This window comes from Lepus europaeus, chromosome 4 (assembly GCF_033115175.1).
Source record: "Lepus europaeus isolate LE1 chromosome 4, mLepTim1.pri, whole genome shotgun sequence".
NCBI lineage: Eukaryota > Metazoa > Chordata > Mammalia > Lagomorpha > Leporidae > Lepus > Lepus europaeus.
The window spans coordinates 51,980,456-51,998,460 of record NC_084830.1 but is presented as its reverse complement, the minus strand read 5'-3'; the positions used below and the strand labels follow the sequence as shown (position 1 = coordinate 51,998,460).

The window sequence follows — 18,005 nt, the reverse complement described above, 5'->3', positions numbered from 1 at the left end:
TCAGAAAAGAGTACTCATTTTGCTTCAGAATTTTGTTCAGCTTTTATTTTGATTTCACATGTAATTGAGAACAGTACTATCACCAATTCTTGGGTTTAAGGGATTTGGTTTGGAAGAATTATGTGACAGAATAGAGGGAGATAATAGGATAAGCCGTGACTCTTAGAAATAAGTTAGGGGTCGGTGCTGTGTCATAGCAGGTAAAGCCGCCGCATACAGTACCGGCATCCCAAATGGGTGCCAGTTGGAGTCCCAGCTGCTCCACTTCCAATCCAGCTCTCTGCTATGGCCTGGGAAGGCAGTAACAGATGGTCCAAGTCCGTAGGCCCCTGCACCCATATGGGAGACCTGGAAGAAGCTCCTGGCTCCTGGCTTCGGTCAGTGCAGCTCCGGCTGTTGCAGCGAATTGGGGAGTGAACCAGCAGATGGAAAACTTTCTTTCTCTCTTTCTCTCACTCTCTCTGCCTCTCCTCTCTCTGTGTAACTTGGACTTTCAAATAAATAAATCTTTAAAAACAAAAAAAGAATGAAGCAGTAAGAGGGGAATTGGAAAGGTTTTATACACCTAGAATAGAATTTCTCAGTACTGGCACTCTTGATGTTTTGAGCTGACTGTTTCTTTGTTGTGCAACCTGTCTTGTGGATCCCTGGCCTCTACCAAGTTCCTGTAGCACTGCCTCGTTGGAGGCAATCATCCCCAGTCGAGAACCACTTATTAAATCTTAAGTATTATTGCTAATCAGATTGGAAAGTTCTAAGGAAAACTTTTTTTTTTTGACAGGCAGAGTTAGAGAGAGAGAGAAAGGTCTTCCTTCCGTTGGTTCACCCCCCAAATGGCCACCATGGCCGGCACTGCGCTAATCCAAAGCCAGGAGCCAGGTGCTTCTTCCTGGTCTCCCATGTGGGTGCAGGGGCCCAAGCACTTGGGCCATCCTCTACTGCCCTCCTGGGCCACAGTAGAGAGCTGGACTGGAAGAGGAGTAACCAGGACTAGAACCCAGTGCCCATATGGGATGCTGGTGCTGCAGGCAAAAGATTAACCAAGTGAGCCACGGCACCGACCCCAGGAAAACCTTTTAAAACAGAAGCTGGGCACAGTTACTCATTTGCTTTACATAGTTTTGGCAAATACTGTAATGCCAGACTTTACATGAGCCCCCGTGGAAAGGCTTAGTGGGTCTTAATTTCTTTTCCTTACCCACTAAGTGGTGTTTGACTTTTCAGATCACTGGTAGAAGTCAGGATAAACTAGGTTATATTGTAGCAGCTCAAAAAATCTTGTTTTGTACCAGCAAAAGAGTACTTTTATGACACATTTTGCAAGTTGTCTGAGGTTCTGCTCCATGTTTCTGTACTTGAAGCCCAAGCTGTTGGATTTGTCTTAGTCTTAAATTTTGCCAGTGGGGAGAGCATTCTGGAGGGTCTCCCTCTAATGAATTCTGTGGCTGAGAAAAAGTACATCTCATTTCTAGTCTTTGGCTCAAAATAGTCAAATGTCCTCACTTATCCTTGAAGTGCAGTTTTGCATTTGCAGCTGGAGTATTTGGTGAATGTTGTGAAGCAGTATCACATGTACTGGAAATTGTGGCAGTTGTGGTCATATATTTAAATCCTGATGGTGGCCCTTAACCTTTCAGAACTCCAGTTTGCTATTTATAAAGTAATATTTATCTGATAGGAAAACTATGAAGATAAAGAGCAATATTTATCTGTATACTCTAAGGATTTATTTATTTATCTGAAAGAGAGGGAGTGACACAGAGAGCGCCATCTGCTGGTTCACTCCCCACGTGGCTGCACTGGCCACTGCTGGGCTGAGCAGGGCTGAAGCTAGGAGACTTCTGCTTCATTCAGGTCTTCTATGTGGGTGGAGGGACCCAAGACTTGAGGCATCCCCCACTGCTTTCCCAGGCCATGAGCAGAGAGCTGGATAGGAAGTGGAGCAGCTAGGATATGAACCAGCACCCGTATGAGATGCCGGCACTACAGGTGGCAACTACACCCACTATGCCACAATGATTGCCTCTAGTAAGGATATTTAGGTAATACATGAACCATTTTGACATATTCTATATATTTTATGATATTTAGAGAGCAATGGTTATTTTTAAAAAGTTACTTTCACCTTATTTGAAAAGTAGAGAGATGTTTCATCCACTGTTTCACTCCCCAAATATCTGCAATAGCTGAGGCTAGACCAGGCCAAAGCCAAGAGCCTGAACTACCATCAGATCTACCTTATAAGGCTAGCGACCGAAGTTCTTGAGCCATCACTTGCTGCCTCCCAGGGTGTGCATTAGCAGGAAGCCGGGTTGGAAGTGGAAGAGCTGGGATTCAAACCAGGCACTTCGATATGGAGTGTATGCATCCCAAGCAGTGTCTTAGGTGCTGTTCCAAATGCCTGTCCCAAATAATGGTTTTATATGGATATGTATTTGGCCTATTTGTCACCTGGAAACGGGGCAGGACCATGAGAGGTCATTCATCTTTTGGAAGAGTGGAGCTATCACGGTGGTTGTTTCATAAAGCAGAACCTTTGGATGCAAAAGATTTCTTCTGATTTTTATGTATTTACTATTTGGTAGAAGCTTCCAAGAAATAAAATACATATATAGGGGCTGTTATCGTGGCACAGCAGGTTAAAGCCCTGGCCTGCAGTGCCAGCATCCCATATGGGCACCGGTTCGAGTCTCAGCTGCCCCACTTCCAATCCGACTCCCTGCCAATGCACCTGGGGAGCAATGGAGGATGACCCAATTCCTTGTACCCATGTGGGAGACCCAGAAGAAGCTCCTGGCTCTTGGCTTTGGATCAGCTCAGCTCTGGCTGAGGAGTGTGGCTGTTTGGGGAGTGAACCAGTAGATGGAAGACCTCTCTCTGTCTCTACCTCTCTGGAATTGTCTTTCAAATAAATAAAATAAATTTTTAAAAAATACATATATGTATTTGTGTGTGCATTTTTTAGTAGAATATTGAGAGGTCCATCTGGCCTATGAAGTAAATGCTAATCTGTAAGGAGATCCCATTGGCAAAATAATATTTAGTATATGATAGTAGGCCTTTCCTAAAGCAAATTTATTCATCTTAGAGAAATTTATTTATGGGTTATGTTCTTTTAGCAGAAGGGTTTATGCTGTCCTTTTTTTATAGTAGTACTAGTTGAGAATAAATATGGTTTAATCTCACTTGGCAAAATTAAGAGTGGATAACTTTCTTACAAAACACTTGTTGATGTGTCTCCAGTCTTATAATCAATATAAGGATTTTTTATATAACATTTTCCACAGATTCCCACCTAGCCTTTGATTTGAACCCCTCTAAAGCGTACACGCACTTATTGAAGTAACAAGTTGACGTAGTAATGGATAAAGAAGAGGATAGTGGCATACCTGTGGTAAGAAGACAAGTCCTTGCTGTAGTGAGTATGGCAGCACCTTGTATCAACCCAAAGGGTAGTGTTTGCATATGAGATTGTTAATAAAAATGTGGAGATCTTTGGGCAGGCATTTGTCACAGTGATTAAGTTGCCATTTAGGGTTCAAGTTGCCATTTCGTTCAAGTTCAGCTTCCTGCTAATGTGCACCCTGGGAGGCAGCAAGTACTTAGGTCCCTAACACCCATTCGGTAGACCCACATTGAGTTCCAGCCTCTTGGCTTTTGCTTGGCCCAGCCCTGACTGACTGTTGTGGGCATTTGGGGAATATTCCTTCTTCCTTGTAAATAAAAGGAAAATAAATAAATATTAAAACACTTAAAACCTTCTTAGATTATTTTTTAAAAAGTGGAGACCTCAATCTACATGTTTATGTGCGGTACAACTATCATTGCTGAGCACTCGATGTGCCAGGCATGTGGTCATATTTACTACTAATAGAAAGCAGGGCTTGATATATTCATCCCTATTTTCGAAACAATGAAAAGGAGACTGAAAGGGGCTGAGAATGAATAACTTGCTCAAGCCATGGGGCTATGAAGTGATGTTGACTCTTGAATGTAGGCCTTTGGGAGTCCAAAGCCTTTTAAATCAACCTAAATTTCCATATTTAAAAAGAAAATGAACTGAGAAACTCAATATTCTTCACAATAGGACAGAGAATTTCTGTAGTTTTTTTGAGTATATGAAGCATCTGTTCCTGTTGAAGATTTTACTTGAAGTCTCAGAACATGCTTAAATTACAAAATAAGTTTGCCAAAACAAATAAGTTCATTGGTTTCTGTGATAATCTGCATTTATGAACTCTTTATTTTTGTTGCTTAAAAAAATTATGAAATTTTTTGCAGAGGCCTCTGTCATAGTAAGAATTAGCCAGGTCCTTTTGTATTATAGAGTGTTAATAAGTGGAAGAAGCCTGTCTATGTCAATAAAATTAATGATTACTTTACGGTCCTTGTGGTTTTTGGATGCTATATATTTTAGCATTCTCACAGTACTTTATATTTCCAAAGTGGTATATGACTATTAGCTAGCTATTTCCCACATAATCTCAGTGGAATAGATTGGTATTCTTTCTTGTTGTTTTACTGATGAGAAGAGAGATATAGCCAGTTTGACTGACTTGCTTAAGTTGACATAATAAGTCTTTAACTCTTTTTGGATTAACATCCAACTTTAGGTTCTAGTCCTGCACTATCTCAAAGAAACTGGCAAGTTTTCAATTTTTCTGCCAAAAGGATTGACTGCTGGGAAAACTCTGGATTTAGACGTTCTATGACGCTAATCTTTACAGCAGAGAAGTTCAGTAACTCTTTTGTTTTCAGATGCCCATCAATATGGAGTGTGTTTAAGATGCAGGTCAGAACTCTGAAACTCTGAAGTAGCAAACTCCCATCCCCTCTTGTGCATCTCTCTTCCTAGGTTTTTAATGTCTTAATAAGCCTGGACTGTTCTACAATTCTACCTGCCAAATGTTAGCCAACTCTCATCTCCCCCCTTTACATCCAAAATTATTCATGCCATAATGAAGCAGTGAAGAAAACAGGTTTTAGTCCCAGGTCACTCACATTGTAACCTCTTAATCCATCTCTATTCCATTTTCTCTGTCACCTAGAATAGTGGAGAAGCCTCATAATTGCTGTCCCTGCTTCTGGTCTTAGCTTCCCTAAACTTTCCCTTTCTTCATGCTCCTAAAATCAACTTCAAGAAATGCAATTTTTACTACTGCTGTCCTGTAGTTTTTATATTTTTCAAATATGCTGTCTATTCTTAAGTTTTACATCTTAAAAAATTTTTCTGGCTGGGGAGACTACCCCTTTTGGGGTTGGCTAAGTATTGGAGATAGCCAAGGGCCCATCCAGGAGCATGCCTTTGACATGCAAATCATGTCTTGTCTCCTACCTTCTCCATCTGTCCCATAAGCCAGGGTTCAATTTTTTTTTTTTTGCCATAATCATTCCAATGCCAGGTACTAGACAACCAGGGACCACCCCTGGAATCAAAACTCTGCCTAAATTATTCAAATTGTTTACCTGCCCTGCTTTTTTGTTTCTCTGGAAATTCCAGTAAAGGCCAAGACATTATCCTCACTGTCCTCTTCTACCTCTGGACCAGTCCCACTCCTTTCCCACTGGGCTCAGAGTGGCCTACCATCCCTCCTGTTTCTAAGGATCTGAGTAAATATTTCCTTCACAACAGTCTCACACATGTTAGTGTTTGTTACCATATCTTATTAAAACAAATTCATAGGGTGGGGCTTCGCTGTGGGTTAGTGAGTTAAGCCACCTCCTGTGGTGCTGGCATCCCAAATGGGCACCTGTTTGAGTTCTGGCTGCTCCACTTCTGATCCAGCTCCCTGCTGATGTGCATGAGAAAGCAGTGGAAGATGGCTCCAGTGCTTGGTCCCCTGTACTCATGTGGGAGACAGGAACAAGCTTCTGGCTCCTGGCATCAGATCTGCCCAACTCCGGCCATTGAGGCCACTTCACTTGGGGAGTGATCCAGAGGATGAAAGACCTCTCTCTCTCCCTTTGTAACTCTGCCTTTCAAATAAATAAGTAAATAGATAGATATTTAAAAAAATAAAAACAAAATCAGATCATGGGCACTTTTTTTTTTTTTTTTACATTTGAGATATACAGCATACACGTGCACATATCCACACGTACAGAGAGAGGGAGAGAGAAAACGAGAGTGCTCCTATCTGCTGGTTCACTCCCTAGCCAAAGCCAAGAGCTGAAAACTCAATCCAGGTCTCCCAGGTGGGTGATAGGAACTCAAGTACTGGAGTCATCACTGCTGCTTTCCAGGATGCGTTAGCGAAGCTGGAGTCAAGATCTAGAACCAAATATTGAACCCAGGTACTCTGATAAGGGACACAGGCATTTTAAGTGTTTTAGCCTCTGAACTAAGTGCTTTGTTTTAATATGCTTCCTAACATAAATTTCAAGGTGTTCTCCATTCCCATAGGATGGTGTCCACTCTCCTTATGAATTTATGGTAGGTCTTTCGACTGGTCTTACCTATCTCTCCAGTGTCACCTCCCATTGCTCCTTTCTTTAGACTTGTGATACTAGAGCTAATTATTTATATTTCTATGGTCCTGTGTATTTCATATCTCTGAACATTTTCTTTATGTTCATTTTATTTAAATGATTTCCTCCATCATACTTATATTAACTGGTTAGTTCTTTTATTAGTCTATTATGACAATGCACAACATTCAACAGCAGGAAGTCTTTGAACCAACTGCTCAGGCTCTTTTCTACTTTATGCACTTATTAAATTAGCATTTACTTTACTGTGTGAATGTAAGCCAATAATCTGTCTTGTTCAGTACTATATTTCCAGGACCTCAGAGATAACCTATCAAGTAATAGATACTTAATAAATATTTGATGAATGAAAGATATGTTTACCTTTATAACTTCCATTTAGACTTTAAGCTCCTTGAAGACAGTAACTGTTTTATTTGTATACAGTATTTCTTGGACAGTGCCTAAAAAATGGTAGTCACTAAATATTATTAATTTTGTATATTTTTATGAAGTTTATGCTATGGAATTGATGGGCATTGTATAACATGTGCTTTCAGATTTTTTTTTCTTTTAATAGCCTGCCACAACACAAGAAGTGAATTCTATGCTATTATGATTTCTAGGGAACATTTTCTAGCTACACAGAGAGACAGGGAGAGACAGAGAGAAAGGTCTTCCATCTTCTGGTTCATTCCACATATGGCTTCAATAGCCAGGCCTGAGCCAATCTGAAGCCAGGAGCCAGGAGCTTCTTCCGGGTCTCCCACGTGGGTGCAGGGGCCCAAGCACTTGGGCCATCTTCTACTGCTTTTCCAGGTCATAACAGAAAGCTGGATCATAAGAGGAGAAGCCTGGACTAGAACTGGTGCCCATATGGGATGCTGATGCCTCAGGTGGAGGCTTAGCCCACAATGCCACAGCATTGGCTCTGTCAAATCAATTTAATTAATATTTATTGATTGTCTGCTGTATGCCAAAAGCTGGCATTTGCTATTCAAACATGGCCTACTATAACAAAGGACAAATGTGAATAGTCCATAAATACATAGTGCTAAACTGGAGTATGTTTAAAGTGTTCTTTAAACACAGATAAGGAAGCAAATTAATTCTGACTGAGGCAAAGATCATAGTTAAAGGAAAAGAATACTGGAAATGTTTGATCCGGCTTCTCAAAGGATTAGGAAGAGTTAGGTAAATGGGAAGAAAGGCATTTAGGAAAAATTAACAGCATGAGCGAAGGGGTGAAAGTACTTGATGCTATTGAAGAATAATTAATAGTATTTTGTGAAAGGAAGATAGGTGATATATCTGGGGTTAGATTGATAAGGTTTGAGTCTCAATAGTTGAGCTTTTAATTTTTAAGCAATGATGCTATGAAAAGTGTGTATGTTAGAAGTACAGGTTTACTATGGAAAGATGATGGATGTCTGTGACAGTGCAGTGGGAGAGTGTATAATGGAAGCAGAAAGTAGTGCAGGTAAGAGTGACTGGAATCTGAGCTATGATATTACTAGTGGAAGGAGAAGAAGACAAATAGGTTGATTCACTGTGTGGTGGATTTATATTCTTTCTTTCTTTCTTTCTTTGACAGGCAGAGTGGACAGTGAGAGAGAGAGAGACAGAGAGAAAGGTCTTCCTTTTCCGTTGGTTCACCCCGCAATGGCCTCTGCGGCCAGTGTGCTGTGGCTGGCGCACTGCGCTGATCGGAAGCCAGGAGCCAGGTGCTTCTCCTGGTCTCCCATGCGGGTTCAGGGCCCCAAGCATTTGGACTATCCTCCACTGCCCTCCCGGGCCACAGCAGAGAGCTGCACTGGAAAAAGAGCAACCAGGACAGAATCCGGCTCCCCAACCGGGACTAGAACCCAGGGTGCCGGCCGCAGATTTATATTTATATTTAAGCATAGCAGTAGACAAAAAAGCAACAGCTGTGCATAGTTGTCCTACCCAGCTTACACAAATAGATAAAGTCAACTCTTTACAGTGAACTCCATATTCTATTTAACTTCTACTTTTTCTTGTGTTTGAACCTTGATACCATTTTTTTTGCTATAACAAAATACCTAAGCTGTGTACCAGGAGCACTGGGACTGGGCCTTGAGTGGAAGTTATAAGGGTCTTGAAGAGACTATTGACAGGAGCCTTATGTCATTCTAGGAGGCTGCTGGTGTGAATTTAAAGAAAGCAAGAAAAATATTCTTGGATGCTAGAAGAAAGATTACTGCTATTACACAGTAATGTTTAGCAATGTTGGCAACAATAACGCATGGGAAGTAAAATATAGATTACCAACAGGGTGATTAAGTTAAGATTCCTAGGTAGAGCATTGAAATTCCTATAAGTATTATTTTAGCTGCCTATATTAAAAGAACGAGTAAGGCAAGCAAGAGGAAGACTTATGAAATACAAAGAAGCCACACATTTTTGGCTTTGAAAAATACAACCATTTCTCATTACTAGCCTCTCCAGACAGTAAATGATGCTAAAATTAAGAAATAGATTCCAGACAGAAAATCCAGGGAACTCTCAGAAAAATGACGTCTAAAGGAGAAGTCAAAGGCATGACTAGGAAAGCCTTTTTCAAGATCTCATGAAGATTAAGAATGCTATGTCATCAACAAATGACAGTGTTTCTACAAATCTTAAGAGTATGGTCCCACAGTAGTTTCACATGAGAACCCAAGATAGAGAAAGGCCATCCCAAAGATATTTGTAGGTGTTGCTTTTGTCTGATGGGGTGAATTCTAAACTGAAAAGAAACACCGCAAAAGCATTAAAGGGTTTGTATAATTTTGGATAAAAAGGAACAGCACAAAGCACAAATGTAAAATGGTACAGCTAGTTGCCATGGAAAACACTGTGGCATTGCCTCAAAAAGGTAAACGTAGTGGTGCCATATGACCAAGATCTCCACCCGTGAGTATATACCCAAGAGAACTGAAAAATGTTCATGCACAAAAGATATGCTCAGATTCTCATATCAACATTATTTTTAATAGCTGAAAAATAGAAAAAAAAGTCCATCCACTAATGAGTGGAAATTCTATAAAATGTGGCTTATCATGCAGTGGGTGTTATTTGACAAAATAAATAAAGTACTGGTACTTTAGTACTCTTACTAAGACATGGATAAACCTGTGAAACATCATGCTAAGTCAAAGAAGCCAGCCACATAATAACACATATTGGAGGAGTCCATCTACATAAAATGATCAGAATAGGCAAATCTATAGAAATACAAAGTAGATCGGTGATTGGCCGGCATCGTAGTAGATAGAAGATTAGGAAGTAATTACTAAAACCTCCAGGTTTAGTTTTCGGAGTAATGAAAGTGCTCCAAAATTGATGGTTATACATCTTGGTGAATATACGAACACACATTGAATTGTGTATTTTAAATGGGTGAATTGTGTGATATGTGGATTATATCTTAATAAAGTTGTTACCACAAAATAAAAAAATGAAGAGTTCCTTCGACTCTTGAACTTGTATGCACAGGACGGATCAAGAGCTTAAAGAGGGGGAACCAAAAGCTAATTCCAATCAAGGAACTGACATTATGTACCTTGTCAGGTTTTAGAACTGCTATGAACCAGTGGCTACTTTGATCTTTTTAAAAATTGAACTGCCAGCCACCAGCATGGAAAACACTTCTACTACTAGATATGGGTAAAGGAGCCCTTAGACGATTTCTGTTCCAGCTTTTGAGCTGTCATGACTGTTAGAAAGAGCATGGACAACCTCTGTCCAAAATTTGCTCTGTGAATAAAGTAACTATCATTTCAAGTCCCTAGGTTATGTAGTGGTTTGTTTCATAGCGATAGATAGCTGGAACAGGTGGTAATGACTGTATTGCCAGTTTGATTGTTGAAAGTAAAGGAGAAGGAATCAAGGTTTACCAGGTTTTGTAGGTTCAGAAAATTAACAAGAAGCAATATCAGATTGTAATGACCTTCTTACCCACGTTAGGTAGCTAACCAATTGCCAGTGTTTCCCTAGTGTCAGCTGGGGTGCTGACTACAGAAGTTACTATAAGTGATGAAAGTCTTTTTTTTTTTTTTAAGCCTTAAGATCAGTTTGTTTAGATAGTAACAGTTTGAATATTATTATGGCTAAAATAATAGCAATGAAGCAGTTGAAAGATAGATTTGGAAGTGGTAAGGCAAAATGCAGTGATTAAGCAGCTAAAAAGTTGTTTCATCACTCTCGGAACTGCTCTGGAAGCTACTGTTAATCAGCACCTCTTGTTTTTCTGTTATGGTAGTACTGAGGTTCATTGTAACATCTTTCTAAATTTGATGTTCCTTTTTTAGTACTTAGGCTCTTACTCTATTATTGGAAAAAATCTTATCTCTAATAGCTCTCCTCTCTCAGGGATGTCTTCCTGGTGGTCCTGTTTGAAACTGTGAGCTTCTCTTTCCCTATACTCCCCATTTCCTTTCCAGCTTTACTCTTTTCCTGTAGCATCCATCATCATTTAGTATACATTTTATTTGTTTATCCTAATTGTCTTCTGGTAGAATGTAATTTCCTCGAGAGCAGGGATTTTTGTCTTTATCATCCTTTTACCTCAGTAACTGCAATAGTGTTGAGCATTTAGTAAATGTTCAATGAAACCTTGTTTTTGAAAGTCAATTTAAATGTGGCATATTTGTATGAGAATGTAACCCAAATGCCTCGAATTCTCATTATATCTGGGTACAAATGAGGTTCTGACAATAATCAGGTATCACTGAATATATCTTCCCCATCTTCTTTTGTTTTAATCTTTTGTTTGGAAATATTCAAGCGTAAGAATAGCAAAACTGGTATAGTGAACCCCTGTGTAGTTATTATTCAGCATTTATAGCTATCAGCATTGGTCAATCTTGTTTGATATGTTTTTTCCACCCAAGACATCATATTATTTCACCTGAAAATTTGAGTATTTCCAAATGTTAAGAACATTTAAAACAAGCACTACCACCATCGTATTATCATATATGACAGAATAATTCCCATCATCTAATATGAATCCATAAACAAATTTCCCTGATTGATTCCAATACACTTTTATTCAAATGTGAATTAAAACAAGGTTCAGGGCCGGCACCGTGGCTCACTAGGCTAATCCTCAGCTTGCAGCGCTGGCACACTGGGTTCTAGTCCCGGTCTCGGCGCCGGATTCTGTCCCAGTCACTCCTCTTCCAGTCCAGCTCTCTGCTGTGGCCCAGGAGTGCAGTGGAGGATGGCCCAAGTGCTTGGGTCCCTGCACCCGCATGGGAGACCAGGAAAAGCACCTGGCTCCTGGCTTCGGATCAGCGCGGTGCGCCGGCCGCAGCGCGCAGGCCGCAGAGGCCATTGGAGGGTGAACCAACGGCAAAGGAAGACCTTTCTCTCTGTCTCTACCTCTCTCACTGTTCACTCTGCCTGTCAAAAAAAAAAAAAAAAAGGTTCAGGAATTAAAACAAGGTTCAGGAATAGTATTTGCTGTTATTTGTATTAAGTTTCACTTCCTCTGTAACAAATTTTCCCTCATTTTTGTTAAGAACGAATAATTGTTGATGAAAACTTTTATTATTTGCCCTGTAGATTTTCCAAGATCAGAATTTGACTCACCGCTTCCTTAATATGAACTTGACTTGTACTTTTGTCCTCATATTTTCTGTAAATGGTAGATATCAAAGCTGTGACTAGATTCAGGTTCAATTTTTAGTCAAGAACATTTCACAGATGGTGTTGTGTACATTTTTTATTGCTTCATATCTTAAGGCTTATAATGTGATAGTCTCAGTTTTAATGCTTCCAAGATTGACTAGTGGGTTAAGCTCTGATCCCTTCCTTATGAAGTTCCTAATCAACTTTTCACCTAATTTTAGCATCCAATTATGATTTTTGCATAGATCTTTTATTTCAGCATAATTTGCAAAAATGGTAACTTTTCTAAAGCAAGTTTTTTCTTCCTCATTTGTTAACCTAATTGCTGTACAAATAAGAACTTCCTTAACTGTTAGGTTATACTGAAATGCAATTTGTACTGGGTGAGCAGAATAAATGCTTATTTTTTTCTTCATCAATTTTCAGCCTTGGTGCCTTAGTAACCCCCTACTTTCATTAATGACTTTCTGTTTTAAAAGTGTGATTATAAACACAGACTTTACTATGTTTCGTTGTGTTTCAGTCCACTCGAGGTTATTTTTCTGATCTTCAATGGGAGCTTCCAGAAATTGGCTTCTGTGTCCTTTTGATGTGGACACACTGGTCTTTGATAACTTCCATGCCTCTGGCTTAAGACGCCCCAGGCTTACCGTCCACATTTCCTGCCCCCAGCCTGGACCAGTTGTTTCTCCGGCCTACCTTCCACACAGAATATCATCTAATGTTCCACCTTCAACATGGCAGATCTTAGAATGTCGTTGTTTCCATGACACACTACTTCTGCTATTAGAGGCTCTAAAGAACTCTAATTCCTAGTTCTTACCTTCTTTTTCCTTTTCTCTTCCAAGATCATGGCTGAGAGATTGTTAATAAGTGCATTAAAGGGTGGCAAAAACACTAAGATCATTACGTTGAATGGGAAGAAGATGACAAAGATGCCCTCAACATTAGAAAAACTGCCTGGCTTGAATACTCTGAACCTTCAGAACAACCGAATCCCAAAAGTATGCCCAGAGATAAGCACCTTAACCCAGGTGAGGAACAGCATATTGTGTTAGCTTGATAAAAGCAGTGAGAGAGAGAACAATAAACCTTTGCTCTTTGGAGGCAAAGCTCTCTGGATATCTGTAGAACATTGTTGGAAAGGCTGAAGAAGGCTTTCTCTCTAGGGAATTACGTGTGGTAGGGAGAGAAGATGTTTCAATTTATTGGTGTGCTCTTTGGCCCACATCTGGGATCAGGGGATTAGGTCCTTGCTGCGCTCATCTTTCTGGAGGCTGTCATCTGGAAAGAGGTTGGAAGCTGGGGTCTGTTTGTCTACCTTGGGGGCTCACATCTGGAAGTAGGTTGAGAATCTGGGAGATGCTGTTCTCCCTGGGGATTGTCCTGAAGCCTTTGCATATGGAATGAAGAAAGTTTAGGATGTGGGAAGGGAGTTCCTTTTCAATTTCCTAGAGCAGACTAAAACTTCGAAATGGCATGTTGGCAGGGAATAGGAAGGAGGGGATGTTCATTTCTTCTGAAACAGTCTTTAAAAGCAGGTTAATATTTTAAATGAAGAATGCCCTTCTTAGAGGGCAACAGTTGACATAAATGAATCCCAGATGCTTGGGTTAAACTTTTCTGCCTAACAGTGTAAAATTCCAGCTGCTGAAAATCTTGAGGTTGAGGAGAAGGCAAGGGATATTAACTTTGTGATTTTTCCTTTTGTTTGTTTTTAAATGCTCATTAGCAGGGAAAGAACCTTCAAGCAGCTAAGTCATTGTAGCTCACTGATTTTGAGTTCAGAGTTACAAAAAATAAATAAGCAAATAAATAAATCTCTGTTTTACTGTCACTTTGCCTGGTTTCCTTTTAGATTTAAAAAAGAAATTTCAGTGTGTAATCCATGGCCGGGTTTTCGCAAGAAATAAGGAAATAGCTAGACAGCCACACATTTCTCCCTTCAGCAATGACCTCAGAAAGAGTACTCGTAGTTACAAGCCTACAGGACGTGGACTTTTGTAATGGAAGGAGGGGTTTCTAGGAAAAAGAGTTTGGAACTTGACCAAACCATGAAACAGTTCTTCCTGACTGCTTGAATTTATTTTCATTAAAGTAATATTGCAGATTGTTTCTAAGAAAATTAATTACTAAAACAAGTTCATAATAAAGTATGATCTCTGTCCAAATTCCCCTCATCTCCAACTCTGATCTCCTTATATAGTAAGTTTTAACTCATCATTTTTTCCTTGATTTTGGACATTACTCTTCATCTTCCAAATGCAGTTCTATTTATATATTTATTTATCCATAGTTATCTTATAAACTTACTATTACACCTTTGTTTCTTCCTTCATCACCCACAATTTCCTTTTACTCCTCACTTGGTAAAACTACAACATCCAAGTCTGCAATCCCTGTAAAGCTCTCCCTCTTCCTCCTCACTTCTGTAAAATTTATAGAATGTACACACTATTCAGTTCTAACCATGATCACTTTATTTTGTCTCTTGGTGAATTCTAAACTTCTAAAATGTATATTGTTAATATAATAAGTAAATGTAATTCAGATGGAGTCAATCAATCTCATGTAGCTGTAGTTTCTTTCTTTGGGTACCGTTTTTGTTCCTTTGGAGTCTCTAATTCCCTCTCCTTTATTTTGTGCTCTTGCTTTATTATGGTCTCCTTTTATTTCAGATTCAGTCATATTACCTAGTCTATCAGATGTGCTTTCTCCTGAAGAGCCTTTCCTCAGGAGCCTGGCCCAATGAGCTGCTGGCTCTGGGTTCATGGGATATTGTCAGCCCACAAAACATCCTTTTGCTGCTCTCCTGAACTGCCCCCACTATTTTCTGTATCTCTTTTTCTTGGTTTACCGTCTTATTTTTTCAGGAATGAGTCTCCAGCTACCATCCTAATTTGAGTATGTGGTAGTTAATTTTTTTTTTGATTCTTGGGGCCAGTGTGGCATAGCGGGTAAGCCGGCATCATATATGAGAGCCCGCTTACAGCCCAGCTCCTTCACTTTCAATCCAATGCCCTGCTAATGTGCCCGAAAAAGCAGTGGAAATGGTCCAAGTGCTTGGGCCCCGCACTCACATAGGAGACCTGGAAGAGGCTCCTGGCTTCTGGCTTTGGCCTGGCCCAGCCCTGGCCATTTGAAGAGTGAACCAGTAGATGGAAGATCTCTCTCTTTCTCTGTCTTTGCCTCTCTCTCTCTCTCTCTCTGTGTGTGTGTGTGTCTCTGTCTCTCTCTCTTTCTGTAGCTCTTTCAAATAAATTAAATAATTGCAATTTTTTTAAAAGAGAGAGAGGTAGAGCCAGAGAGAGAGAGGTTTTTCATTCCACTGGTTCACTCCCCAAATGACTGCAATGGCCAGAGCTGAGCTGATCCGAAGCCAGGAGCTTCTTCCAGGTCTCCCACACAGTTGCAGGGGCCCAAGGACTTGGACCATCTTCTTCTGCTTTCCTAGTCCATAGCAGAAAGCTGGATCGGAAGAGGAGCAGCTGGGACTCGAACTGGCGCCCATATGGGATGCCGGCACTGCAGGCTGGGGCATTAAAGCCACAGCGCCGGCCTGTACAAATATTTTTTGACTCTGCATGTCTGAAAATATCTGTGTTCTCCTCTCATGTTTGATTAATAGTTGCTTTGGTAAAAAAAAAAAAAAGTTCAGATTTAAAAAATGCTTCTTCAGTAAAAAGAATACCAAGTCTGGTTATAACTACCTTTATCATTATCGTTACTTGTGTTGTTCTTATAGCTTCTCTTGTTGCTTTCTTTTTATTCTTCTACTATTTAGGAGTAACTCTAAAGTCTGGTTTCTGTTTGCACAAACTTAGTTTCCTTCAATAGGGATAGGGCTAAGCAATTTTTTTGATTATATAAAGGGAACAGGATTTCATGTATTTCAAATAGAGAGTTTTAAGAACATAATGATACTTCACTCCCTTCTGCCCTCTAAGAATTCAGCTGGTTGAATCTATGTTTTTTGTGGTCTTTAAAATATTTTATAATTCAGATTCATATTAACAGCATTATTCTTTTTAGCTGTTTATCAACTAGCACTTTTCTTTGTATAAGGTCTCCAAAATTGTGAGATTAAAAAAAAATCATTTCTCCTTTATAATGTGAGTTATAATGTGCTAGAAACCCTCAAATAATGGATATACATTATTGTACAGTTCAGAAATTCTGGTAAGTCATTCTTGTGGTTGCTATTGAAAGGGTGGATGATGATTTCAGAGAAGGAAAGAGATAGAGAGAGAGAAAGAGAGAGAGAGAGAAAGTGGAGAGTCAGAGAGCTTAGAGAGTTGAAAGGAGCCTGGATAAGAGTTTCAAAGTTCTGGAATAACTTAATTGGTTTAACCACTTACTGGGTAAATATAAAGCCCCCAATCTTCCTTGGCCTCAATTTCTGCCTTCATTTATTCAATTCACACAAAAAAAGTATTGAATATAGTCCATGGCTCAGGAGCTAGGGACTGGTGATTTAGCAGTAAGCATAACACATGGAAATCCCTGCCTTCAGAAAGTTTACATTCTAGTCAGAGAATAAGAAAAAAATTAAGTAAAATAGGATGCATAATGTTGATTAATGCAAAGGAGAAACAGCAAGGAAAAGGGGCAGGGCATGTTGTGGCATTCTGTTGAAATGTTGAGTTATCTGTGTTGCCTAGTGTCCTGTGGCCTTTTATAACTTGCAGCTCCATTTGGTCTCCCATGTGGGTGTCAGGGGCCCAAGTACTTGAGCTATCTTCTGCTGCTTTCCAAAGCACAGCAGTGAGCTGCATGGAGCAACCCAGGACTCACATAGGAAGCTGGCATTTTCAGGAGATGGCTTAACATGCTGTGTCACACTGCTGGTCCCACAACTGGATTCTTGACTCTTAGAAATACTTATTTTTGTTCTAAATCACTAAGTTTGGGATAGTGTGCTTCAGATGGATCAATTGATAACTGATATAACAACAGATTTGGATGGATGTTTCTCCAAACAGATCTGTGAGTGGCCAATAAGTATGTGAAAAGACTCATAACATTGTTAGTCATTAGGGAACTGAAAATTATAACCACAATGTGATACTACTATAAATATACTAGAATGACTCTAATAAAAATATTGTCTCTACCAAGTACTGGTGAGTATGTTTTAAAATTTAAACCTTTGCACACTACTGGTGGGCATGCAAAATGGAAAAGCAGCTTCAAAAAAAAAAAAAAACAAACATAAATTCACCATACACTTCAGCAATTTTTGTCTTAGGTATCTACGGAAGAGTAATAAAACATGTGGACACAAATACTTGTATGTGACTATTCATAACAGCATTATACATGATATTCCTACCCTAGAAATAATCTAAATTTCCATCAACTCATGAATGAATAAACAAAATCTAGTCTGTTTATAAAAAAAAACTATAGTAATAAGAAATATAGTACAGGAAATATTTTTCAACAATAAAAATGAACATACCGCTGATACATGCTACAAGAATGAGCCTTAAAAAACATGTTGAGTAAAAGAAATGTTGTATAAAATACCACCTGTTATATATTTTAAAATTTTTTATTTATATAAGGTGAGCACATTTCATGTATTTCATATATACAGATTTAGGAACATAGTGATGCTTCCCACTCTCCCCTCACTCCCACCCAGTCTCCCACCTTCCTTCTCCCTCCCTTTATTATCCTTCCTTTTAATTTTTACAATTACATACTTTTATTTTATGATTGTAAGATTAATCCTCCACTAAGTGAAGAATTCAACAAATAGTAAGAAGAAAGTAATGCTGTTCCTCAACAGTAGAGACAAGGGCTGTAAACAATAATCAAATCTCAAAATGTTGTGTTATTTACACAATATTTCCAGAAAATTTAAATGTGTGGAGATAGGACTAAAAGCAGTGCCC

General features: G+C 39.4%; 1 protein-coding gene across 1 annotated transcript in view; it reads left to right on the top strand.

The window, feature by feature from the left end:
• The first annotated feature begins 3,355 nt into the window (after positions 1–3,355).
• The window catches only part of LRRC69 (leucine rich repeat containing 69), a 132,426-nt gene continuing 117,776 nt past the window's right edge, over positions 3,356–18,005 (top strand). The window contains exons 1-2 of the mRNA XM_062189867.1: positions 3,356–3,418; positions 12,954–13,139. Of these exons, the coding sequence (XP_062045851.1) occupies positions 3,362–3,418; positions 12,954–13,139 (243 nt within the window). The 5' untranslated portion in view covers positions 3,356–3,361. The remainder of the gene's footprint in view (positions 3,419–12,953; positions 13,140–18,005) is intronic.